Consider the following 27,904-nt stretch of genomic DNA (forward strand, 5'->3'; position numbering starts at 1 on the left):
TGCATCTGCATGGAAACTGTACTGTGGAATTAAAGTCAGCATGTTCGAAGAGCTCTTTATAGTTATAACTTTTTGCTTCTTGATTTTTTAAAAAAAAATTGGTGGTAGATTTTCACATCCTTCCACTATGTAGATTTAAGGAGTATCCTAATACTTTATGTAGTGCAGTTAGCTTTTCTTTGTTTCTTGTTGTTTGAAGTTCTTCTGTCTTTCCAAGTGTATATTGGAAGATTTTAATGCATTGATGTCTCAAGAGAAACTGTACATACTAATGACAGAATTTCAATCCCCTCAAGTCAATAATGCATGATAAGGTACTGTTGGCCAGGTTGTTACTTCTCTCTGCAGTAGTAGGAGTGATGATAGAAAGCTATTGTGTCTGAGCATTGGTGAGGAGATGCATTTTAGCTGCAGGGCACACACTGACAGAATGACTTAAGTTGTGCACTGTATAGTGCTTCTTAGAACCTGCTGATGAAACGTGCAGTACATGCTTTCCAACAGCAGCTAGACATGCTAGAATGTTCTCCCTTACACTTAAGGAGTAATAGCGATAACATTCTGCCTGATTCTTAAGTGAGTGTTTTGGGGAGAGAAGGATCTTCTACCCATTTCCTCACCCAGTTCGTCCATGTACAACTAGCCAAAATGTAGCTCTTAATTTATAAAATGTGATCAGCATCTACTAGTTATAGGAGCTCTGAAAAACCTGTACGTTTTCCAAGGCTTTTTCAAAAGTGTGTCAAACACTTGGGGTACCGTGTCAAACACTTGGGAGTCTGCCTTTTTTGCCTTCTGGTGTTTGAATGTAACAGGACTCTAAAGTGGCTGTATTTTTAAATTTGCCATATGAAAGATGTTGCACTTGGAATTCCACTTTTAAATGACAATCAGGAATATAATGGGCAGTAATGAATCATGGACACAGGGATCAAACCCTAAACATGTAGCCCTATCCCTGGGTAGATCTTACTTACCTCTGACAGATATCTGTGGGAGTTGTCTTTTTTATTTTTTTTATATCCTTGCAGCACTGAATAGAACTATTCATGCAAATAAACTCTCATCAAATTGAAATTTTTAAAGCAATTTGCTTATGTCTATCTCTTAAAGCTTAAATTTTAAAAACTAAAAGTTTTAATTAAAAAAACAACAGAATTTGTCAGGAAAATGTGACAAGATTTGTAGGGCCTGATTTTCAGGCGTGGTTAGCACCCTCAGCTCCCATTAATTTTAATTGGAGTTCGAGTTGCTCAGCGCATCTGAACATCCCACCCATAGACTCCAATCAGATTCCACATCATGCTTTTTAAGAATCTGGATTTCTGAAGCTTGGATTTCTGAAGCTGCAAATTGAATTGGATGATCAGTCACTGAGCAATAGGATTATAAATGGTAATCTGCAAGTATCATGCCATTTCACTTATCTGATATAGTTGCAAATTGTAGGTAATCCCCAGTCTCAGAAAACAATAAAACTTTACAGAGCACAGGTAAGTGGACGGTGTATTTTAAGTCACGCTGTCTATTTCAGATTTAAATGTTTAAATGTTTTCCTTTTATTCCTCTTATTTTTTAGCAAGCTTCATTGCGTTCATTTTAGCTCTTGGGATTCCAACAAGGAATGGACAGTAGATATGCCAAAGGATGAAGATATTGAAGCTATTTGTCTGGGTCAGGGCTGGGCTGCTTGTGCCACTAGTGCCATGCTAACTCGTGTGTTTACAATTGGTGGAGTTCAGAAAGAGATCTTCAGTCTCCCTGGTCCAGTGGTGTCAATGGCGGGACATGGAGAGCAGCTTGTGGTTATTTATCACAGAGGTACTCTTCTTCCTCTCATACTCTTTTTTTGGTTTGTTTTAAATCCCTACCATCTCTTGTTAGTGATTTCAAGTATTGGTTTATTGTGCATGGTCACCAGTTCTTCTTTTCTTTTCCTCACTCTGTGCTTCCTCTCTCCTCCTCCACCAGTTACTCCTTTGATTGCTGCAAACCCACAAATGTTATTAAACAAAATAAAACCTACATATTCAAACTCGAGTGTCTTAAATTAGGCACCTAAAAATAAGTAACCTAATTTTGAAAGGTGCTAAGGATGCACAGCTCCCATTGACTTCAGTAGGAGTTGTAGGTGCTCAACACTTGTGAAAATCAGCAAAAAAAATTGTTGCTTGAAATTTTAGGCAGTCAAGTTTGCAAATGTTGGCCTCATTGCATATTTATACACATCTATCACTTAAAATATCTTGAATTCTGAAGAAGAATATGCTATAGAGAATTAATTGCTAGGCAGGAACAAATGAAATGTTTTGATAATTGGCTAAGTTTGAGGGGGGAGGATCATAACTGTAAGATAGCCACGATCCAACTTGGATTTCAGATACACGGGAGCAAATTGCCCCTGTAGTTTGTAAAAACAAATATTACGCATGTGCTTGTAAGAGCTGTAGCTGATCTTATAAGATGCACACAATATGTACCCACATATCTGAGATCAGAATTGGGTTCTCAGTTATTTGACCTTGGAGTTAAGGCATGGACCTGAAATAGAATTAGTCAGGTAAGTGTTCAATTAAAAACTTATATTTAAAATGAGCTCAGAAAGAGGAAGATGCATTTTACCATCAGATTCTGTCTATTCAAATCTAAAATTATATTGTTATGCAATACAGTCATTGGGTTGACCTTCTTTTCTTACTAGGTACTGGCTTTGATGGGGACCAGTGCCTTGGAGTACAGCTGATAGAGTTAGGAAAAAAGAAGAGACAGGTTTTACATGGAAACCCACTTCCTCTTACAAGGAAATCCTACCTGATGTGGGTAGGATTTTCAGCAGAAGGTAAGATGATGCAGCTATGTGATGAGAGTTCCAGTGAGCAATCTTGGCTCTCTTTTAGATGCAGAATTTTACAGAAGCATTCACCTAATTTTTAAAAAAATAAGATGTTCCTGTAACTCCAATTTGTTTTGAAAGTCTCGTGACCATCGATCCCATCCATCTTCCGCTGGCATAAATGTGGTAATTGGAAATCTTAGTGCATTTACAATATTAAAAAAATACATTCAAATGTTACCAAAAAACCTTGAGCCAATCAGCTTTCCTCCTGCCTCCCCCCAAAAAGTTACATCTCTGCCATTCTACTGAAATAGAAAAAAACTTGAGATCTGTCCCAAATATCTGCTTAGGGAAAAGCCCGTGAGAAAAATAGATGAGCCCTATAGCATTCTATGAAGGTCAACAAAGTCTCCTCTGTCAGATCAATGTGTGGAGTGAGATCTGGAACTGAGGGCCCGTAGCTGGGAACACTATGCCACCAACCATTCCCCTTTTAAATGTGGGGGCTTTTAAGTCAGTTCTTCAACTGACCTCAACTGCTGTGGTATAGCATGAGGAGAGGTGTTCTCTGCAATAGTCAGGAACAAAATTATAAAGTTATTAAGAGCATCCTGTGGACTACAGGTGTCATTCTCCCAGCGAGAAGCACCACTAAATATTCAGGAATTGCATTCTGCACTAGCTGAAATGTGAGTGGTCTTCAATGATAGCTTTGTGTGCAATAATAATTGCAGCTTGAGGTGACAAAGACCGGATAAATGGACAGCTTTGTATCCAAAAAGAGAGGTTCCAATCTGCTAGTTATACATAGATGAGAAGAACTCTTCTTGGCTACTAATGCTACTTTAGTGCTAAAAAATACTGGGGTTCTAGCAGGATCCCTGGCTTGTACACCTTACTGACTAAATGCAGATAAACACCCTCTAGTCCAAGGACAGGTATCAGCCTTAACATCTCTTCTGAATATTTTCTGTGCCAACCAGTATTACCTCTTTCTTCTGTGGATTGAGTCTCCACCATCTAACCTTCATCCAGGCCCCAATTTTGGCTGGATAGTGAGAAAGCAGAGAGATTGCACCATCTGAATCAAATATAGATGATGTTTACAGCTGCTAAGTAGTTGAATTTGGGAACTGCCTGCTTGGGAGTTTCAGGATAAATTGCAAATACTGCTGTGCCTCGGGCTGAAGAGAGAAACCTTCTTTCTGTTGAACTTCTAACTTCTGAGACTTATAGTAGGAAAAAGTGCTTATTCCTAACGTTGGGGTTTTTCCTAAAGTAGCTTATTTTCTGTCAAATTCTTCAGATCTTTCAAACTGTCTGTACTGGGCTAGCTTGATTATCACTTCAAAAGTTTTTTTTTCTCTTAATTAATTGGCCTCTCAGAGTTGGTAAGACAACTCCCACCTGTTTATGCTCTCTGTATGTGTGTATATATATCTCCTCAATATATGTTCCATTCTATATGCATCCGAAGAAGTGGGCTGTAGTCCACGAAAGCTTATGCTCTAATAAATTTGTTAGTCTCTAAGGTGCCACAAGTACTCCTGTTCTTCTTTTTTCAGATCTTTCAGGTATTTCAATCTCTTACGTATCTCCATGTTTAAATGTCAGTTTGAATAATCTGGCCAGCAGGTGGTGCAGCTTTCTAAGCAAACAATAGCTTCTCCCAAACAGTTTGTACTTTTGGGCTGGATGACATTACTTAATATTTGGGCATCCTCACCACTGCTGTCGAGCAGCATCTGCCCATAAATCCTTAGTCCTATTGCAGCCTTAGATTGAGTTGGCTGCCAGAACAATGCTTGTGTTTGTTACAAATAGGTACCCCATGTTATGTGGATTCTGAGGGAATTGTGAAAATGTTGAACAGAGGACTTGGGAACACCTGGATTCCAGTATGTGACACAAGAGAATACTGCAAAGGAAAATCTGATCATTATTGGGTAATTGGCATCCATGAAAACCCCCAGCAGCTGAGGTGGGATATTGCAAAGAGAGTTACTTATGTGTTTGTCTTGGTCATGGTGTATGTTACGTTTCCCCTTTATAATAATAGAAACTGTAAAGAAACTTTAACTAACATGATTTTTAAGGGGTAAATAGCTAATAAATATGCTCAGAAAGTGATCCAATTCTTTATGTAATTTTTAAAATGGACATTTAATTACTAAATTGACCTTGAATAAAATTGTCGGTAACAAATTGAATAAGAAATTTCTAATGTGTGGCTAACAGGCATCTTACATTTTATCGTGAATTACAAACCTTATTAAAATTACAATTTTCTAAAGCAAATAAATTTGTAAGCTTTCTTCTGACTATGGGGTTCCTAAAACAGCATCATAAGCTCTCAATTCCATTTGGTCCAGTCCTACATTGCTTTTTTAACACCTTGATTACTTTGTATACCTTTTCCCCGTGTATCCCCTCAATAATTGCCAGATCTTGCAATGGCATCCACGTGGGTGGATCCCTGTGCGGATCCAGATGTAGCTGGTTATCTGTGTGATAATACTTAGCCTATGACTGTGAGGAGCTGAGAGCGAACTGTCATTTCCTAGAACAATATATGACAATAACATTGTTTTAAGTAATTGATAGTTTTCTATCCCTTTTTTTAATGCACCCACGCATCCTATCTGTTTAATTGCTGATCCATACTAGGTTGGCCTCTTTATTCAGCTATCTATGACTTCTACGTCCTTTTCTGGAGAGGTTCCCGCCGGTTCAGAACCCATCAGCTTGTTTTTTCAATGGTGTACCACTCTACAGACTGCTGGCAGATAAATTTAGAAAAAATGTACAGTAGAGGCTCAAAAGTACGAACACCAGAGTTACGGACTTACCGGTCAACCAGACACCATGTGGAACTGGAAGTAATCAATCAGGCAGCAGCGGAGACAAAAAAAATCCCAAAAAACAACCAGCTCACGCCTTCAGCCACAGCGGGTTGGGGCTGCAGCTGCAGGGTCGGAGAAGGTCAGGGCTCCGGAAAGGGGGCTTGGGGCTTCTGAACCTCAGGAGCACCTGGGCTCAGGGCTTTAGATCTGGGGGGTGGGGGAGAAGCGGTGGGGCTCAACACTTCAGCCCCATGGCTCCATTCCCAGCTTCAGCCCCACCGGGGCTTGGGGCTTTAGCTACGAGGGGAGTGCTGGTTTCAGCTTCAGCGCTCCCCCCATAGCTAAAGCCCCAACCCCTGGCATGTTCCCCCCCCCCCCGGCTGAAACTGGGAGCGGCTGAAACTGGGAGCAGAGCTGTGGGGAGCCCCAAGCCCCGGCACCCCCTGTGAGGCTGAAACAGGGAGAGGAGCCATGGGGCTGAAGTCCCGAGCCCCAGCACTCCAGGTCTAAAGCCCTGAGCCCTGGTGCTCCCGCGGGGCATTCCTGAGGTGTCCATAACTCTGAGGTTCTCCTGTAATTCAAAATGGAGCTTTTTACACTCCTCTGTAGTGTTTTATTAAGTGAAAGTGTTTTGTGTCACTGGCAGACTTCAATTCACTGTCCACTTCTTCTTCCAGATCTTTAAATAACCCTGGTCTCCAGGAAACTCATTAAAATGTATATCAAACTGGTGGGATGACTAAGTCAGAGTCATCATGAGTTTTTTTCCTCCTGCTCTAAAGAAAAAGTGTACTCCTCTATGAATTACAAAGAACGTTTTATTCAAAGCCACCTCAACTGCTAAAGATAAGAAAGCAGGGGAGGGTCATTGTTTGGTGTTTCATTTATCAAACCTTATGCAGTAATTGACACACGTAGCCAGACCAGTAATGCTGCTTCTTTTTTTATGCAGTGTTTGAAACAACATCACTTAAGGAGAAATTTTGTTAATGCTGCTGTGATGCAGCTGTATAGATCACCTTTCCCAACCTGACATTTTACTTAGCTGAACCCAGCAAGAGTGTACCGGCTTAAATGCCATTATAGTGCTACAATAACGTTAGAGTCACTTTATTCAGGACTGCATGTGTGATCCAGTATGTCAAAAAGCAGAACATGCTACAGGACTCTTTCTAGAGAGAGAGAGAGTGTGTGTGTATGTGTGTGTATATATATCCCTTTCCATCACACACTCCATTCCTCAGTCAAAAATAAAACAAACAATAAGAAAGGCAGCTCAAATTTTGCAATTATCTTCAGTTTTTCTGTGGACCATGTTTCGGATAAATTGGAATTTTACAGTTTCTAGAATATACTAAATCGTGTGTTAGAAATTTGCTATAATGTTTTTATTGTTTGCCGTATTTAAAGTATCTAAAGTGAACAAGAGAATGGAATAGGGTACTCTGGTGTAGCTGACGTTGTGGAGCATATGTTCTGATCATTTCATGAGCTTTTATTTGTTTCACCAGTTGCATAGATGTAAAAATATATTTAATCCCATCGCTACAATATTGATTTAACGGTTAGGATATACAATTTTTGTAAATAACAAATCCTGTTAAAATATCTTGTTCCTTCTATATTCTTGGGAGACCTGACTTGCAATTAGGCTTTTCTGTAGATTTTGAGTGGTTTGTATGTGTTTTGTTTTTCTTGGGCAGGTGCATTCCTTGTAAAGGAGCTCGGTTCCCTCCTACACTTCCACGTCCTGCTGTAGCAATTTTATCCTTTAAACTTCCTTACTGTCAAATTACAACAGAAAAAGGACAGATGGAGGTATGTAGACTTTACCAGCAAATTGGGATAAGATTATCTTAAGTGTTCCTAATGAACAGGGGTCCACATTATTAAAACCCTCACTGCAAAGAGGCAAACTATTGAATACATGACAGCACTGAACTAGTGTTCTGCTCCTAGGTCAAGGTTGAGGAACATCGGTAGGATAGTATAGGGAAGCTTCCACTTCTGAAGTCCATCTGTACATAAATAGGGGTCTTCAGTCACTAGAGCTGTCAATCTGGCATCTATTTATTGCAAAATATCTAACCCCAGTAAACAATTTGGGAACCATACTACAAAGAGGCAGCGTAGAGTCTACGGAAGAGATCTAGGCATGGAGTTTGTTCAGGTTTGGTAGTTCATACAAGTTTTTTGTTGTTGAAATGATTGTATGTACCAAGGAGAATAAATCTAGAACAAAGTTGATAGAATCAATGTAAGATTACTCATTAAGAAATGCTATCTCCCGTTGATCATCAAAATCTAATCTGTCTGCTTTTCAAAAGTGATTAACGTTTTTTGGCTGCCTTAGTGTTTGGGGCTCAACTTGAAACCCATTATAGGTGTCTATTTTCAGGCAGTGCTGAGCTCCCAACTTTTGCAAATCAGGGTCCTTTAAAGTATTTCACTAAGCACTCAAAATTATTAGTCATTCTGAAAATTTTGGTCTTCAGGTTTAATTTGTCTCTTAAAATAGAGACTAGTTGAAAAAAGATGCAAATGCAGAATATTCTTCGGTATCTCTGCAAAAGATCTGTACTTTGCTTCAAATTCTGCTTTGATTTAAACCTCGTTTCAGTTGGGGTGCACATGGTGTAAATAGTACACTGAGTTTTAATCTCCATCTCAGAGGCAATTTCATATGTTTTGAAGTCTATGCTCACTGATCTATCTATACAGAAGAAGCTTCAGCAAAAAATACCACATTCTTTTGTGAAGTGTTCAGTGGTTTTCCTCCATTTTTCAACAGTACTGACTGAATCTGTGTCTCATTGTCCTTGCCAAGCAGTGGAAGAAGGACGTCCTGAGCTGTTAATTTGGCTGGAGGGAGCTTGTATTTTAGGTAGTGTCTACACACTGTAGGACTGAATGGTTCCCAGTTGATCCAATGAGCATGGACTAGCTTAAACACAAATGGTTCCGTTTGTGCACGCTAGTCCTGTTTATTTGTGTTTGCAAACCACTGCAGTTTTGGCCAGTGTCCATGCTAGTGCTGTTTTATACTGTTTCACTTACAATGCCTTCTGGTATTCTATCCTACAGTTTCTGTTACAGCTCCCAGAAGCAGTGGATTCTGGGGATTTTGAAAAGCTGCCAATGCACTGTAGAACAGTAGTAGTAGGACTGTTTGAACTGTTTTATTCGGAATGGTTTAGCATTGTTCACTCTAGCCCTAAACTGGTGAAGGCTCAGATAGTTCAGATTAGACCAGCTGCGAACAAGTATAATACAAATGGCGTGCGTTTGTGCATGCAAGCTGTTTGGAGCTAGGGTTGCCAAACCTCCAGGATTGTCCTGGAGTCTCCAGGAATTAAAGATTAATCTTTAATTAAAGATTATGTCATACGATGAAACCTCCAGAAATACATACAAACAACATTGGCAACACTATTTGGAGCACTTCTGTGTGTGGATATGATGTGTTTTACAAGTATGCCATAAAGTTAGAATCATAGGACTGGAAAGGACCTTGAGAAGTCATCTAGTCCAGTCTCCTGCATTCATAGCAGGACTAAGTATTATCTAGACCATCCCTGACAGGTGTTTGTCTAACCTGCTCTTAAAAATCTCCAATGATGGAGATTCCACAACCTCCCTAGGCAATTTATTCCAGTGCTTAGTCACCCTGACAGTTAGGAAGTTTTTCCTAATGTCCAACCTAAACCTCCCTTACTGCAATTTAAGCCCATTGCTTCTTGTCCTATCTTCAAAGGTTAAGAAAAACAATTTTTCTCCCTCCTCCTTGGAACAACCTTTTATGTACTTAAAAACTGTTATCATGTCCCCTCTCAGTCTTCTCTTCTCCAGACTAAACAAACCCAGTTTTTTCAATCTTCCCTCATAGGTCATGCTTTCTAGACCTTTAATCATTTTTGTTGCTCTTCTCTAGACTCTCTCCAATTTGTCCAAGTTCTTAGTGTGGTCTATTTTTCTTTTGCAGATAAAGGCTTAAGGACAAATATCTATCACTTGCCCCAGCAGGATGTGAAAAGGAACATTAGAGAATAATTTGATACAAGTTGGTGGAAAGTACTAAGCACCTTTTTTTTTCTGGCCTTTTCCTCTCTCTCTTATTCAGGAACAATTTTGGCGTTCAGTAGTGTTTCACAACCACTTGGATTATTTATCCAAAAATGGATATGAATATGATGAAAATGCTAAAAATGAGGCAGCAAAAGAACAGCAGGAGCTTTTAATGAAATTGTTTGCTGTAAGTAAAATTTAAATGCAAAAGAAATTGACACTTATTGTTGAGCATTAATTTTCAGTAGATGGTATTTGATGCTGTTTAATTATGGATCGCTACTTTGTCATTTTCTTCCATGTGTGCAGTTATCCACCTAACACGCTGTATGATTTTAGTCTCACTATTGCTTTTCAATTGTGGAAAAGGTGTTGTACAGAGAGAACTCCTTTTTTTTGCTATACTATTAAGTATTGTTGGCACTCTCTGCATAATAAGTCTAGCACCAGAATACTATAGGTGTTGCAGGGTCAGAATTGAATTGTGTTGGCAGTGCTCTGTGCAATGTTTGCATAGTTCCTGCCCACATTGTGCAAATCCTGTTAACTTCTCTTATGCAAGTAGTCCCACTGAAATCAGTAACACTAATCAAGAGAGTCAGGAGAGCAGGATTAGATCTATCCTTTGTTGTTCAAGACAGTGTTGTTAAACTTTCACTGTCATGATTACTAAATTTCAGTCTGTGTTGCCTAAGAAAAGTTACTGTCCTTACAAATTACTAGGAGCTATAAGGTATATATACAGGTGTCTGGCTAAGCTATGCCCCTTATGAGATATTAAGTTGGTGGTGGCTAGTGCCATTACTAATTATTCTCTTTGGGTTATTCTAGGAAGTATGCCTGTGGAGTGTGCAACTAAAGGACTATTTTTCTTTATTAGCTTTCTTGTAAACTGGAACGTGAATTTCGTTGTGTGGAGCTTGCTGACTTGATGACCCAAAATGCTGTCAATTTAGCTATCAAGTATGCATCTCGCTCTAGAAAATTAATATTAGCCCAGCGGCTTAGTGAGATGGCTATAGAGAAAGCGACAGAGATGGCAGCACCTGAAGAAGAGGAGGAGGAGGAGGATTTCCGAAATCATCTGAATGCTGGGTAAAAAGAATTTCAACATGATAAAGAAACTTGCAGGGTTTTTTTAATATGGATATATTCAAAATTATGGTGCAGTCAATCCAATTTTATTGTCCAATGCTATAACTTGCAATATATTTATTAGTGTTAGGACAATTGGCTCTAATCCTAGTGTGATTCTATTCTAAAAATTGTCTATAGAAAAGTAGAGCTGTGTTGTTCAATAGCTCTACTCCCTCTGGGGATTCAACGTATTAAGCTAGCTCTGAAGAGCCAGCAAAGCTAGAGAGAGTGGGTTGGTTCATTTCCTGCTTATGTGGTGTTGGAAGAATTTTTATCTAAGTTGCTCAGTTACCACAGTAATTATGGTGGTATTTGAACCTATATAGAATAGAATAGAACTAAGTTCTGATTGCAAACTATTATTGGTGATGATTGAGGCTGAAGGAACTCAGATCAATTTCTTGAGATTCTAGGCTGAGTTGGCAGTGCAGTGACTTAAGGCTGGTCTACACACAAACTGATCCTGAAATAACTAGAGCAGTTTAATGCACACCTTTTGTTATTAGTGTCCACATGCAGACTTGCACCAAAATAACAAAAATTGTGACTTAAAACCAAGTTAATTATTTCAGTGCAAGAATGTGGTAGAACCGCCCTTAGTTGCGATTTACAGCCAAAGTGGATGTTCCTCACAGCCCCTGTCCCCCTAGGAGTAGATAGAGGAATAGAGCTGGTATTAAACGGTGTCACTAATCCAGTGATAGAAAAGCTTTCACAGCCTTTCACCAGCAGTGAGATAATGGCATCACAGTACAGTGCGTAAAGTTAGGAAGCTTATTCTGATAGAAAGAAGTTTAATTTTGCAACAAGTGCAAGGCCCATACATAAAAATGTCTGCAGGTTTACTTCAGAATATGTGGCTGCAAACAGGATGATACCTCCCTTCCAAGTAGTCTGCTCCAATTTCCTGGTTCATGAATGGAAGCCACAGTCTAATGTTGGTGATTTCAGTCTCTTCTAGGATTATATCACAAAAACTAGATTGTTTTTATTGCCAGATTCAGTCATTGCTGTAAGAGTCTTGTTGGAAAAAGAGAGCTTCTGTTTACATATACACACATCTTAGTAATCAGCAAAGATTGAGAGAGAAATACAGAAAATGTACTTGGTAATTTAATGGGATTTCAGTAAAATATAAGATCATATTTTCAACACTTGCTGTCTAAATTGCAGTTTGAAAATATATGCATCCAGTTATTTGGCTTTGTATTTAAATGAGTAGTTTGTGCATATAATTGGCATGTGTGCACAATTAAATGATTAGTCTTGAAAACTTGGCCCATTTATATTGTTGCAAATTGTCAACACTATATAGCAGGAGATCTCGGATACTTTATCCCTTTCCTCAGTAGTTAGCACCTTTCTCCTTAACTCTTCCTCCAAAAATGATTGCAATGTTCTTCTTATTCAGAGCACACTATCTTGCCCATCTTGGGTAGTAAGGTAAAGTTGTGTGGATGTGTCTTTGAGCCTTTGAGTTCTGGAGGTCAGTGCAGGCTGTTTTAATTCAGTGTTGTGAACTTCAAGAGAACACACAGGCACATGTGATCCCACCTAGTGTCATAAGAGTACTGTGATGGTGGTACTGAATGTATTTTGTGTGTTGGTGGCACTGACGTGGTTATTGATATTTAATTTATTAAACCCTTGAATTGTTTTGACTGTCTTATCACAGATTAATCCACAGCATAATAAAAAAAAAAAAAACAACAAAGCCTAGACTGTTTTCATTTTATAAAATTAATACAGAAATGTAACTTGGTCTCACTTTATTCCTTTCTGTTAATGAGCGTTCCTCTTTCCCTTTTGGATGAGGTGGAGTTTCATGCACAGCCTCATTAAAATTAATTATTTCCATTTAGTTATAGCAACTCTACAACAGAGTGGAGCCAGCCTCGAGTCAGAAACCTTCTGCATGAACAAGATATGGAAGACAGCAAGGAAGCTGATGCAGTTGAGGAAGTGGAAGAAATGCAAAAATTTAGTAAGAAACACTTTTGGGGCAGGTTGGGAAGTTTACACCGATCTTTGTTTTACAGACTTAACAGGAATTTTTCATTGTGGAAATTCCCCTCATAACTTTATAAAATGGATTGGATGATAACACAACAATTTATATAGCATTTAACATTTTTAAAGAATTAATTTTCAAGACACCAATGTGAGGTAGGTAAGTATCATCTCCATCTTACAAGGAAAGTGAGGCACAGATATTAAGGGACACAGCAGGTCAGACACATAGGTAGAGCCCTGCGCGGATACAAAATTTGTATCCGCATCCGAGCTGTGATCCACAAAAATGATCCGCGGATATAAAGCTGATATCCACAGATTTGCAAGGCTTTAGATATAAAATTTGGATCCTCATCCATCCGCGATCTGCAAAAATGGTCCGTGGATATCCGTATCTGCGGATGCAAAGCAGATAGCAGCAGATTTGCAGTGCTCTACACATAGGGCTGATCCAAAGCCCACTGAAGTCTATGGAAAGAAATAAGGATTCTTGACTCCAGTTAGGACACTAACCATTAGACATGTTCTGTCTGGTTTGAACATCCCACTTAACTATGTTACTATCACTGCATTTTTTTTTATGGTTTCATTTTTAACAATAGCACCTATTGACTTCTGGGTCACCTGATGGAACTGTTTCCTTGGTTTCAATTTAGCTCTTACATGGGCTGAATTAACAGAATGAAGGCACATCCTGGCTCTGTCCTCTCCCTGGCTGCCAATGCCCATTTTCTGGGGCACCTGAAGGAAAAGGGTTATAGGTAGCTTGTGATGCTCTGCTATATCTTCACTATCACCTCCAGACAGACTTTCTAGCATGCATCTCCTTGTGCTCTTTCCATTTCCCACCTTCTGTGTGTTAATACATATTTAGTAATCTGAATGCTTTGGACTCTAAGATGGAGGGGTTGGAGGGGAAATAATCACTGAACTACAGTCTAGCACATGCTTACCATTTTTTTTGGAGGAGTGAAGAGTGTGCAAACACTGAAACTTGCTCTGAAGACCTGCAATTATAAGTTCGTTTTTTCTTAGTATGCTCTTTTCTATATTATGGTAACACTTTAAGTACTAGAAATTCTTTTCAATAAATGCTGTTGCTTCTACTGCTCAAAAAGATGAAGTTTAAGTGGGGTTATCCATAAAAGTGGCAAAGTAAAGCTTAGCTTAGCAAAGTAAATATTCAGCTCTTTCCTTCTTCTTAGAAAAGGTGAGTCCAAATAGGGATACAATGATTTAAATGTGTCTGTTAAAGCACTTATACAAATACTAAAATGTAAAGTAGTGATGAAAGTTACATACGAGTTCACTAGGATTTTTTTTAAATGAGTTGTGCTGTTTTAATATTTGCATTTTGTTATGAATTTAAAATGCATCTTTTTATTCTGAAGGACAAAATCCATTCTGCAAAACTGTAGGATTGCCAGAAATGTCTACTCCTAAATCTGGTGAGTAAATCCCATTTTATTCCAATAAGAAAATGTTGTTGTCAGGTCTATCATTTTGTTGTCAGTATCTACCCACGTGCCTCCTCCTCCTGTTTCCTAACATCCTAGTAAAAGTGCAGAACTTCCAGTTTTGATTTAACAGGCCGGAATATTTTTATTTTTCTAATTAAGGAAATAAAATGATAAATGTTCCATTTAATCATATGAAGCACACACAATACTTTGCAGAATTTCATGTGTTGTTTTTTTTCCCTTTTCTGTAACAAAAGCTGTAATTACATCTAGCAGTCAAGGACGAGTCAATCCCTTCAAGGTAAGAATTTTGCAGTTCATCTGATAGTGGGTTGTTGGTTTTTTTTAAGTTCAGATTTTCATATAAAAGAAATTCTTTGGAAAAGAAGACTCCCTTTTGTGACTGAAAATAAAATGCTCCCAACTGTTTGTTACTTTAGGTATTGGCTAATCAAAAAGACCCAACAGCTCACTCAGCTAATATTCTAGATAATATGAGCAAGTTCTCCAAGAATACCCCAACACCTAACAGCCGGGCTGTAAACAAACAAAAGTCTCCAGTTATAAAGCCTCTGATGCCCAAGCCCAAGTCCAAGCAGGTAATATTTCCAGTCTTTACACTAGTTCAGTGAGCAAAAAGTTAGTGAGTAAAATGAATTTTCCCTGCTCTTATTGTATATAGGAAACACTGTTGATTGAATGAAACAACCTAGATGGTAAACTCTGTCCGAGCCGAGTACAGAAATGTGTAGAACTACACCATGTGCAGATTAAAAAGCAATATGACATTTTTTTTTTGTCAAGCTGTACAAAGCATGCCTTTGCAGTGACTTCAGTAGTTATTCTTATTTAATAATAGAGTATTAATAATACACATGTACTGTCTTAAGGTTTTAAACCATTAGTTTAACAACAGAAACCCTCAGTAAAATCCCTTTTCCTTGGGATGATGTGTTTTGTATTGTTAGATGTAGACGTATTCACAATGTGTAAATATCACCAGTGAATTTTTCTAAATCTATAAATTTTTATAGGCTTTAGCAGCCACTTTTTTCCAGCCCCGTCCACCCCATGCTGGTGACAAAGCAGTAGAAGAAAAAGAAGAAAAAGCTGAAAATATATTGCCTGAAATCCAAGCTGCTCCCACTGAAAACAAAAGGTGAATGAATACAAGGGATTTTGTTTCTCACATAACACTTAATTTTGATGTATACACTTGACACAACTTCAGAAATGTCTGCATTTCTAATATCAGGCTCATTAATTGTTGCTATTTCATTTTTCTTATCTGCACATTAATGTTCTTTAATTCTTTAGATCTGGCTAGTCTCAGGGTATGTCTGCTTTGCAGCCGGGGGTGTGAATAGTAACTCTGAGATGTACCCATGCTAGTTGTGCTCTAGCTAGCTTGCTAAAAATAGAAGTGAGGCTGCTGCAGTGTGGGCTTCAGCAGTTGCTGCACAAGTGAGTACATACCCAGCAGGGTCAGGTGGACTTGTACAGCCCGCACTGAAGCCTGTGCTGCAGCATCCTCACTTCTGTTTTTAGTGAGCTAGCTAGATTATATCTACATGAGCTGCCATTCACACCCCAGGCTGCAATATTGACGTACCCTAGAAGTGTCGCATTTTTTAAAAAGTTTGGTTTGAACATTTTGGAACATAAATATATGGACATATACTTATCTCATAGAACAGGAAGGGACCTTGAAAGGTCATCGAGTCCAGTCCCTTGCCTTCACTAGCAGGACCAAGTACCGTCCCTGACAGATTTTTGCCCCAGATCCCTAAATGGCCCCCTCAAGGATTGAACTCACAACCCTTGGTTTAGGAGGCCAATGCTCAAACCACTGAGCTATCATGAGCTATCAAAGTGGTGTGTCAGCACTTCTATTATATTCATCTTCTGAGTCTCACTAGCTAATCGAGTGAAGACTTAGCTGCCTCGCCTCTAGAGGTAGTCGTTACACATTAAGATTGTGGGAACAATTTCTGATGGCATTGGAATGAGACAAAACTGTATAAAACCATGATAAGAGCATTCATTAATAAGTTTTCACAGTTGTGAAGCCACTTTTAGGATCTTAGCTGGCTGCTATTTATAGTATATGTATTGTCAAACCTGTCTCTGCATAAAACAAGTTGTGTGATTGTAAGGAAAATACAGTGAAAGCATAGAACGTTGCATGTCTCCCAACAGTTACAGAAAATCCATTCACACCTGATTTTGTGTCACTTTGAGATAGGTGTATCCGTACGTGACTGATAGTCATGTATGATGTGTAGTGTAAGTTTTAGGCCCTCAGCCATGATTTCTGCTGGTGGGCCACCAGACAGTTTGTTTACATTGACCGCGGGCTGCAGGTTTCCCACCACTGTTTTAAAGTCAAGTACTCTATTTTAAAAACACGCAGACTTGGCCTGTTGCTGCAGCCTACTGGTGAACTGTTCTGAAGAGAGAATAGAAACTGCTGAATATGCTGACTTCCTTTTCTAGACAGGATCTCGGTGGCAATAAAAAACACTCCAATCAGTTCTTGTTGCAAATGCTATTTTTGTAAAGTTGTTCTATAGGCTTCATACACTGGAAATTATTTTTTGTGACAATTTTAGACCAAAGACAGGATTCCAAATGTGGCTAGAAGAAAACAGAGAGAGTATTTTGGCAGATAATCCTGATTTGGAGGAAGCAGACATAATAAAAGAAGGCATGAGTCGATTTAGAGTGCTGTCATCTGATGAAAGGATGGTAAGAAAGCTGTGCTGCACTATATTTTTCAAGAATTGTTTCTCTTTTACCACTGAATCCTTTGGAAATTCCAGTTTTGAAATTTCCTTAAATGCTGCTGCTCTCCATCTCAAAATATTATACTAGGCCGAAACCCAAAATACATGCTTTAATTATCAGCCAGATCTTAATAAATTGTTTATTTTCATAATGATTTAGAGGAAGAAGTAATGTTTACAATAGTAAATTGCAGACATGAAATCAGATTTGGAGAGGATGCAGAGACTAGGAAAGGAAGGAATTTAAAAGTTCAGAAAAGTGGTCAAGAATTAGTAAGGTGAGAGAAGGAGGTAAAAACACCAAGCGGAAGTTCAAAATGGAAGAATACTTGTTACAAAGGAGAAATATTGAGAAAGGCCTAGATGTGATCACAAGCAGCAAATTAGACAAGCACTTACAGTCTGAAGATATAGCAAATGCCATAATAGTATGTATAAATAAGCTGTGGCATGGAAGAGATAATAGTTCTTCACAAAGCCTTGGTTAGACCATGTTTCTGTGAAATAGTTTGTGCAGCGTTGTCTTATTTGTTACAGAAAAGACATGTAAAGAAAAACAAGAAAACTTTGCTGTTTTGGACCTGTAGTGATCTCACGGTGCAAATATTAGTGATTAGATGTCCAAATTTCACCTACAAAAACAAACGGACCAAGGCCTGAACAAAACCTGGTTTTTAAAATGTATAGACTAGAGAAATCAACAAAGTGACTATAACTGTGTTCTAAAGCCTGGGGCATTAAATATCCATCATGCTAAATTGAGAGAAACATAATTTTTTTTTTTTTGGTGTGTGTGGGGAGGGGGGATTGTTGTATCACTAACATTTCTTTTTGTTGTCAAAATTACTTAAACACAACCTTACCATGGTGTGTGTGCATTTAGAACAAATGACCATTGAATAATTTGTCAAGAGCGATCATTAAAATACTACCATTAGTGTTCACAACTAGACTACTTAGGATATTGATGTAAAGAAGAGTCCTGCAGTAGCACAAGCTGGACTCAGGAAGTAATTTCCAACCTTACCAATGTGTCTCAAACCTTAGCGGTGGTCAGTGTAGTCACTATTCCAATGCTGCCTTATTCTGCAGACATTTTCTTTCCGTGATTATATGGTAGGATAGTAGAATTCACTATATTATGCTTTGGTTTTAGTTTTTTAATGTACCTGCTTTTTTAAGGTCTGGACAGAGAAAGCCAAAGGAGGAGCAGCTAGTAATTCAGCTGAAGCAAAAAAGCGGAAGCGCCCAGCAGATGCAAAGAATGAGGGGAAAGAGAAACTAGAAGAAAAATCAAAGGAGGACTCCAGTTTGCCCAAAAAACGGAAGCCGTTAGATCCATCTACAAATGTCAGATTGTCAGCCTTTGCATTCAAGCAGAGCTAAATCAAAATTGGTACCTTTCCACTGTTTTCTTGTCTCAAGACATTAGTTTCTCGTGTATTGAGAAATTTGCCAACATACTCGAAGTGCACTTGCAAAAAGAGTGAGTGTTTTGTCCTAAACATTCCTTTACAAAGTGGAATGATGGAAATGATGCAGCATCCCTGAGAGCCTTGATGCAAATAAGTTTTTATATAAAGTGTGTATAGTCGACACAAATAGTGATAATTCACTGATTATTTTCTAGATATAGGGCCAGATTCTATGATGCCGCATGGCCTTTGTCTGCCATACCACTCATGATATTTGATCCTAAAGCCAGATAGTTAGCCCTTGGAGAATTGGCAAAGCATAAGGATGATCTCATGGTGTTGTAGAGCCAAAGTAGAGGCTCTTATGTCACTTACTCTTATCCTGTCAGTGTAGCAAGGAGAAGAAGCTATGGGGGGAGAGAAAGATGCCCCTGTACCATACTGATCTTTGGCTGCAGTTTTAACTCCTTGTGGTGATTTCCAGCCGTTGAGCTCCAGCTGCCTAATTTAGTACTGAGGGTCCAGCCATGTACTGAAGCTGTACTGGGAACAGTGGGTGTACAGAGGAGAGGTTTAAGCCATCTTGTGTGTACATGTGTATGCTCCTCCCCTGACCTCCAAAAGAGCTCTACCCCAGGATTTGGTCACTCTTAACTTTTGAATTTGTGGGTTTTGTATGTAATATTTGTTTAAAATAAAATGTGAACATTTCTGTGTTTAGGCTGGTGGAAGTCTCCTTTTCAATTTTTGCATGTTGCACTCGGAAGTAGACTTGCACCCAGGGCCGGCGCCAGGCACCAACAAAGGAAGCAGGTGCTTGGGGCGGCCAAGGGAAAGGGGCAGCATGTCCGGGTCTTTGGCGGCGGGTTCCTCAGTCCCACTCTGAGCAAAGGTCCTGCCACCAAAGAAGCAATTGCCCCCTGGGGCAGCAAAAAAGCTGGAGCCGGCCCTGCTTGCACCTCATAGTCAGAAGCCAGTTATATACACCATTCTTGCAGATGGATAAAATGCAGTGTCTGATGACTGGAAGTCAAGCACACATTGATTTTGATTTCAGATCTAGGAGTAACAGCTTTAGCTTTTCACTGTAGCAAGTCAAATTTTAAGGACTTCAGTCATTTAGTATTTTTTTCCTCCTGGAATTCTACTGAGATGTTAAGCTGCTGCCCATTCAGTAAGAATCTTGAGTTTTTAGTGTTCAAATCAGTTAGAAGCAAGACAGAAAACTGAGCTTCTGCAAAAAACCCTTAAATCCTAAATAATTTAAATTTCAGAGGTTAGTGATAAAGTGAGAATTTTTGTTCGTTTTAACATTCTTCATTTTGAAAAGCTTGATCTTGAGATTTCAGTGTATCATGGCATTTTTCATTATATGTGGAAAAGTGGAGGTGATCGTGGCAGCTATTGGTGCTAAGAGTAAGCAAATGGAAGAAAATCTGAAGATATATTAACCCAGTTAATATAAAGCTTAAATAATAATCTAATTGTATTTGATAAATACAGACTTTTTTTCATACTGTTTTTACTCTTTCATGCTTTTAACCAAATGACATATACATAAGGCACTGGACACATCAATAAGTAAAAAGAGAGAAAACCGATTAAGCCATTCTGGGATCAATATGCAAATGCTGCTATTTTAGAAAATACTGACTGAATTCCTAAGACTTACATAGTACATTTTATATGTATATACTATAAAACACTGAGGCATAAACCTATCTCACATGTCTGGTCCTGGCAGCATGACAAGTGCAGGAGCCTTCAATGACCTCACTCTACACTGCATCTCCAACCATGGTCTGTCCTCAGGGTCTGTCTACCTTGTAGTCGCAGGGTGTGGGTGCAGCACACGTAGATATACGTGAGCTAGCTTTAATCTAGCTAGCTCGAGTACCGAAGCAGTGACACTGTGGCAGTGCAGGCTTCAACACAGGCTAGCCCTGCAAGTAATTACCCAGGGTTTGTGGTGGGCTTCTCCAGTCTGTACTGAAGCACATGCTGCTGCTGCTTTACTACTACCACGACTCGAGCTAGCTCCATCTAAGCTAGCTTGGGTAGGTCTAGTTAAGCTGCAATCAGCCCCTATGATTGCAATATAGACACCCTCAGTCTGCTTCTCTAGCACAATCTATGTACTGTTATTCTAGAAGGCGTTTATGGCTGCAAATAAGCGTGTCTTTGACCTGTTGGCAGTCATAGACCTTGTGCTAGCCACCCTTCATTCGGGTTAAATGGAAGAAATAATTGAGCTCCTTGGTGGAGTGAGATAGCTAAAACAGTAGAAACCACGGTCCAAGGTATTAGATCTCATGGGAAGGGAGAATAAGAGGGATTTCCCTGGGACTGATAGCAAATGCTGGGGCATTGATCTGGAGTCATATGCAGAAAGCCAGAGCGGCATTTGTGAACATGGCCCTGAGAGAGAGCTCCTTGGGGCACAGGACACAGTTGCAAACTTTCACGCGGTAAATAAGCACCCCGACTTTCACAATAAGCCAAAAATCAAGCTAATTCCATTTCAAAACAAGCCAATCCCTAAGAACCCCAACACTCTGATTAGATCCCCCCGGCGTGCAGTCTGGGACTGTGGTGGGCCCACTGTGCACCCCTAAACCCCCCCCTTCTCCCCCGCTTTGCCCCTTGTCCCTGCTTGCCAGGAGCCAATCAAAAAAAAAAGGGGGGGGGGGCAACAAACTGCAACAAGCTACAAGCCAAAATCTAGCCAACAAGCAACTCACAAGCCGATTAAGCCAAAAACAAGCCCAATTTCTGTGTTTTTTTCACAGGTTTGGCATGTCTGGCACAGGACTGTCTGCAAAGGCAGCCTTGGAAATCATGAGCAAGGAAACTGCCTGCTGTTGTTTGTTCATTCAGTGTTCAGGGAAACAGGACTTTGTGTACATTCTTTTTAAGTAAACAGGATTGCACTGAGGAAATACCTGATTCACATCATCAGTTTCTCTTCCTAACGGCAACAGCCCAGCAAGGCTAATATTGGCTAACCGCTCGGGTCAAGGAGCGACTGTCTTCTCCTTAGTATTGGTGAGAGAGTCTTTGCTGTGGTTCCTGTCATTTGGAGTGAACTACCTCTTAGCCTCACTGCTTTCACCCCTCTTCAAATCCCCATTGAAGAAAGTATCTTTTTGGTCAGTTTAAGTTTATTTCTGTGGGGGAAGGGGTTGTTTGTTTTGCTCAACCATCTCATTGTATGTGACCCTAGAAAGCTGTTTTCTCGTGCATTATGTCAGAAAGGTGACATACAAAATGAAGTTGTATGGACAAAATGGGTAACAGTTACTACAGTGTTTACAATAAAAGAACAGCTTTACCCATCTTTGCTGAACCCTCTTAGGTATTTTAGTTTACTTGGCATCTGCTTTTGCTATCATTTTGGTTGCTACAGTAACTCATAGCAAGATCGCCATAAAATTTCACCGTTGATAGCATTGTAAAATCTCAGCTATGACTCAGTACAGCAATTTTCTGCAATGGAGAATCATTGCAATTAGCCCATATATATCTGTCTCACTGTCAATGCCTAGGTCAGAGAGGCTTCTTGCTGAAAAGCTGTGACTGCTGCAATTTACCCAGTAATCTAAAAAAAACTGTATAGTCTGTAAGGATGCACCCATCATGCTGCAATGGTCACAAAATGAAAGTTGTAAAATATTAAACGGTTAACCAGTAAGCATTAGTCTTACCGGTTACCCCACCGTAACTTAACCCTCAACCCCAGGCCAGCGAACCCCAGCTGTGCCGACCAGCCGACCCCAACCTTGATGGGCGGAGCAGCCCCAGGCCAGCTGGCAGACTCCAGCTGCATCGGCCGGAGCAGCCCCATTTTTAATGATATTTACATCCCTAAAAGAAACGCTTTGAGGCCCCATCTTAAAGAAAGGTTTTATAAATGCAACACTTGAGGTCTAAGCCTAAGACATGCTGAGACCCATTGACTTCAAATGGGAGTTACAGTACTGAGCCACCCTAAAAATCAGATTAAATTGAACGCAGGCAAAATATACCTGAATACCAGGCATATTATTGCATTTCATAACCTACACACCTCTTCAAGAAAGAAACATGTGTGCTATAAATAAGTAAAATACACCAATCATCCTACTAAGGAACATTTTCTTTGGCCTTCCAAGCACTTGCTCAATAATATTTGAGTCCAAAACAAGACAATTATGCAAGGCTTTCAATCTGTGCCAATCGGACTGAGGGATTTTTAATTTTTTTAAAAAGGTGAGATTTTAAATGCCTCATTCAAACACAGAGCAAAATCCTTCATCAGAGGAAAGAGTTAAACTTCCTTAAAATTAACACAAACTGAGGGAGCTTCCAACCCAGAGAAGTGAGGCTTCGAAGGTCTGTGTGTTATCTTCTGAGTGAAGAAAAATGTGCTTTTTCCCCAATGGCACAAATTCATGTTTGCCAGACTCTCACAGCCTCTGCACTTGGTTCATAGATCTGTTTATGATCTGGTAGGTGGGCCGCCTGAGGGCACCAAGGTATGATGCTTGGGCTCAGAAAGAATTGCTGAATGTACTTTGCATAGCTTGCTTTGTCTTATTTTCTCTGGCGTATACTGCCAAGGTACTTGCAAAAATAAAGCCTGGTATTTCTTCTTTCTTCCCCACCCTCTCCCGCCCCAATTTCTTAGCCACTTGTTTTACACAAGTCTGTGATGATTAATTTTTTTGGAATCTGAAGACTCCTGAGCATAATATAGTATCTGTAGTCCTCAGCATATTTAATTTGTCCACATTGTTTTCTTTCACTGCCCTTTAAATAACAGCAATAATCAACCAATCAACCCCATGTCCAGGATGTTAAATATCCATGATGTTTAAACAATATACAGTCAAATAAAATACTGTAGAGTTTATACCTGTGACAGTCTGTATCACTATGTTCACCCCTTTTACAAGACTATGATATATTTTGTGCAAAGTATACCTTGTGAGGTATCATTTGAAAAGTCATAATTTGCTGATCATTACTGTCCTGGTAAACTCTGTGTAGCAACATTGTATGTAAAATTATAAGATTCTACTGGAGGGATAGCTCAGTGGTTTGAGCATTGGCCTGCTAAACCTAGGGTTGTAAATTCAATCTTTGAGGGGGCCATTTAGGGATTTGGGGCAAAAATCTGTCTGGGGATTGATCCTACTTTGAGCAGGGGCTTGGACTAGATGACTTCCTGAGGGCCCTTCCAACCCTGATATTCTGTGATCTATGATATTACTCAGACATGTTCCAAACCAGTTCCTCAGAGACAAAAGGCAGACTGATGCCTCAGCCAGGTGTCAACAAAATCAAATGAACTATCAACTGGTTAAGTGGCCATTCTTTGACAGGAAAAAAGGGTCTGAGCAAGAAATTTATATCTTGTCAAACAAACAGCTGGAGGTCCCCATCCCCACTGACTTTGTCTTCTGAGCCCCAGCTGGGGATGATTTTCAAAAGGAAAAGAGAACTATAAGAGAGGGGAACAGATGCCCCCAAATATCCCTTTTCTCTCTCCCCACAGCATTAACACCACCTGCAGGACAAGGAAAATAACACTGAACTAGGGGAGGCATCTTAGCTGGATGGAATCCAGCCAGTAAGACTGCTGAAGCATGTGGTGAGAGAGACCTTTGCTTTGAATTCATTTAGCTTGTTAAGTTATATATTAGTTGTGTTTTACCTTTTTATTTTCTTGTAACCAATTCTGACTTTTATGCCTCACTACTTGTAATCACTTAAAATCGATCTTTCTGTAGTTAACACATTTGTTTTATTTAAACCAGTGTGTTTGGACTGAAGTATTGATAACAGGATTTGGGGGGGGGGGGGAAAGTCTGGGACTGGGAATTTGCTGGTGTTGCTCTGCAGTGTAATTCAAGAGTGGTTTGCCATAGATCTTATCCAGTATAGCTGGGAGTAATTTACATGCTGGAGGCGGTGTGAGAGCAGATCAGGAGTGGTTGTTCTCACAGCAAAGCAGTGTGAAAGGCACCCCAGGCTGGAAAACTGAGGGGACACAGTTGTTCAACAGTGCAGCGTGTACCGTGGGGTAATGTCACAATGCCTTTTAATACAAGAGTAGTATAAGGGCCCTACCGTCAATCAAACCCTAACACGCATCCACACAACCAACCGGGTGAACACTGGCTCGCCTTGTATCTGGCCACCAAACATCATTTGTCTTTAAACCCCTCACCTGGGGTGCTTTATTGGGTAACAAGGCTATGAAAATCATTGCAAGATACACATGTCTGGGCTTGTTGAAACATGGTTTGAGCAAGGCTAGGCATGCCCAAGAATTTAAATTTACTTTTTACAAAATTCATCACCATCCGGTCGTTTTGCACTAAGTCGTTGGAATACAAATTTAAAATCCGATCAAAAGATAAACCCTTGCTACGATGATGTAAGAAAAACACGCAGTGGTAGCCGCAGGCGACGGAGCGGGGCTCTTGTAATTGTCTATTGTGAAATGCCATGTCTGTGGCATTTTTGTTTAAAAATTTCATAATGCTTTTAGGAAACAACACACTGTTCGGGGGGTGCCCATATGAGTCAAAAAAACTCTCCACGGTTACGCTCCGCCAGATACAAGGCGAGCCAGTGTTCACCCGGTTGGTTGTGTGGATGCGTGTTCACCACCAAGCCTAAGAGTCTCTGAGACAGCTTGCTTCCTGGGAGCCAATCGCAAGGGAACACATCTAAGAAATTCTTTTTCGTGTAAGGGTCCGTTGATAAGACACGTGAGAGCTGCACGGTGTCCATTTTCACATGTAGTCAAACAGAACGTTTCTCCTCTGATTTATTTCTATGACATTGTCAAAAACCCCACACACAATCATATTGACGGTAACTGTTAAAGCCTTCCCAAAACGTATTTCTGCTCTCAGGTTCCCGGTTTTAATCAGGGAATAGTGATCAGCGCATTCCTGGTCGGGAGACAGGTCAAAGGCAAACAAGGTGTAACCCTGTGCAAACTCCTCACGGTCGATTAACAGAGAACGATCTTTCATGTGTTTACCAGCTGTCTGTACCAAATTCATGTATTCTCTCACGCAGCGTCCTGACTCAAAGTCCGGTTGCAGAGGCTTGGTCAGTATCTGTTCACCATCCACATACAAGGCCACAAAATTAATATCGTAATGTTTAAAATGAAAGGGATTTTTAGCGTAACTTCCGCTAAAGGCATCGTTATCCACAAACCCTAGTACAAGCATTTTGGGTAACTGTCCCAAGAACAGGTTCTCCTGGTTACTGACCCTGCTGCCTGCGGGGATGCTAAACACTTTCATTCCCACACAGTCCACGGGGTATTTAGCATTAGCGGTAAGCAGGGCCTCTGCGTGCCCCAGACGGACTCCCGGGGCCACCCGTACTTTCTTCACAAAAAGGGACGCTGATACAATGCGCAGTTTAAAGCCTTCAGCCGCACTGCCCATTAAACAGAAAGCGTCTTTACTGCGCATCAGTTTAATTTTCACATCCAGTCCGTTTAACAAAAGTTTTTCTTGAAAAAACAGGTCGCTATGTAAATGGCCCAGCAGCTCTACCGTTCTGCTCCCGGCTGTCAGCTTTGCACGCCTCACAAACCCTAGATTCCCTCCATCCAACTCTGTTTCTTCATGTTGTCCAGCAGTGTCTTTGTAAAACAGGCCGGCGGAAAATTGCGTGGCGAGGGTGTCGTCGCTGTAATTGAGCACCGATTTTATAAAGGCCCTGTAAGGGTAGCAGTTGTTGCTTTGGCTTATGAGACGGTCTCCCAGCGTGACATCCAACTGACTGAAAATAGAGGCCATGGGGTAATTCACCAGACCCACTTCGGCATCCACGGCGAGTTCAGTTCCGTCTCCTTTTACAATCTTGCAACACAGGTACAGCAGCGTGTTGTTTAAATCCATATAATCTATGCCATTCCCTGCTATAAAAAAGTCAATGGGGGCAGACTCCGTAATGGCCGATAGAGGCGGCACCTCGATGTAGATGCTTTTCTCAATGCTGGTCTGCGTATGGGGCTATTTGAAACAAGTCTAGTTCGGATTTGGTGCACTCTTCAGACCCGCAGTGAACAAAAGCCATGTTGATTAAAATATCTCTCTTTTACCAGGCAGAGCGTGTCTCCTCTTTCGCCCAGGCTTCCTCTTGGACTTTCGCTTATGGCTGGCCCTGCGTGTCAAAGCCCTTCTTTTAAAGGGTTTCGGGGGACCTGTGCGTCGCGGGTATGATGTATTTCTCTTTCTCTTCCTCCTTTTAATGTACATCAGCCCTGATCCTTCCTGTGAAGCTGTATTCCCCACCTTCTCCAGAACAGCATGGAAGACATGACCTACCACATCTTTAGCTATATTTTGAGCGGCGGTTTTTACGTGGGGTTTAATAATCTCTAGCCCCTTCCTCAAAAGCGGTACGGCTTTTCGAAAGAGGCTACGAAATATTCCACCCACACCCGCCCCATACATCACGGGGGCCCCATGATATCCAGGAAGGGCGTATCCAGCTTGGGCTTTGTAATAGTTCCTGTAGATGGTGGGGTCGCCATAATTTTTTGGGATCGCCATAATAGGGTTTTAGAAACCTCGCTCTCTCAGCGGCCGCAGATGCAGCTTGACGATCACCTTGCCGAAGTGAAATGAGACATGTCTGTTCTGATCTGTCTTTATTTCAATGGTGATGGTGTCGATGTGGTGTTTACTGACAGGGACGTAATGAGGTTTGTCGTAGGTGATGGTAACAAACTCGTTGTTCCTTCCTCGGACAGGGACGCAGCGTAACAGGGAAACAGAAAGTCCCCCACAAACTGGTGTTCTACGATATCCGTGTATAGATACAAGGAGTTAAAACCACCTGTGATGTCTGCCGAGACGGGGAATTTTTGGACGTTGTGTTTGTGACCCAAACCCAGAATGTTAGCTAGCTCCCCGTCAGTAGAAAACACGTACATAAAATCGGTAGATTTAAGTCTCACTTTTCTACCCACAACATGACCACCTCAGGCGGTCCGGGATGACGAGCCACGTTGCTGTTCATATGCTCCAGTAATTCGGGTATGGTCGAGTAATAACCTCGTCGTAGGATGAAATTCCACATTGTAGCTCCAAAGGTGATTTCGAAAGGGGTGTCTTCGTTGATAGTATTCCAGCTGTGCGGGTATTGTATTTCCGCTAACCCCACCTCCCAGGCACCGGGGAGATCCAAGGGCTTAATTAGCCGTATTGTAAAGTTCGAGATGGTGTTTTGGGGAAAAACTGCAGAGCTGGCATTGCTGGGCAAAGTAATGTAAAACCCCGCCGTCGCTCATTTTTCTCTCTCTCTCTGTCCTTGCAGAAGGAATCTTTTT

The 27,904-nt window shown here is 40.4% G+C and overlaps 1 protein-coding gene across 3 annotated transcripts in view; it reads left to right on the forward strand.

Moving 5' to 3' along the window:
* The window catches only part of WDHD1 (WD repeat and HMG-box DNA binding protein 1), a 49,095-nt gene extending 29,822 nt beyond the window's left edge, over positions 1-19,273 (forward strand). For all 3 annotated transcript variants that reach the window (XM_065593894.1, XM_065593895.1, XM_024107589.3), the window contains 13 exons: positions 1,580-1,821; positions 2,702-2,839; positions 4,661-4,817; positions 7,383-7,497; positions 9,800-9,931; positions 10,625-10,839; positions 12,744-12,865; positions 14,286-14,342; positions 14,612-14,655; positions 14,795-14,953; positions 15,389-15,513; positions 16,967-17,102; positions 18,323-19,273. In XM_065593894.1, coding sequence (XP_065449966.1) covers positions 1,580-1,821; positions 2,702-2,839; positions 4,661-4,817; positions 7,383-7,497; positions 9,800-9,931; positions 10,625-10,839; positions 12,744-12,865; positions 14,286-14,342; positions 14,612-14,655; positions 14,795-14,953; positions 15,389-15,513; positions 16,967-17,102; positions 18,323-18,526 — 1,846 coding nt within the window. In that variant the 3' untranslated portion in view covers positions 18,527-19,273. The remainder of the gene's footprint in view (positions 1-1,579; positions 1,822-2,701; positions 2,840-4,660; positions 4,818-7,382; positions 7,498-9,799; positions 9,932-10,624; positions 10,840-12,743; positions 12,866-14,285; positions 14,343-14,611; positions 14,656-14,794; positions 14,954-15,388; positions 15,514-16,966; positions 17,103-18,322) is intronic.
* Positions 19,274-27,904: the final 8,631 nt, after the last annotated feature.

The sequence above is a fragment of the Chrysemys picta genome, chromosome 4 (genome assembly GCF_011386835.1).
Source record: "Chrysemys picta bellii isolate R12L10 chromosome 4, ASM1138683v2, whole genome shotgun sequence".
NCBI lineage: Eukaryota > Metazoa > Chordata > Testudines > Emydidae > Chrysemys > Chrysemys picta.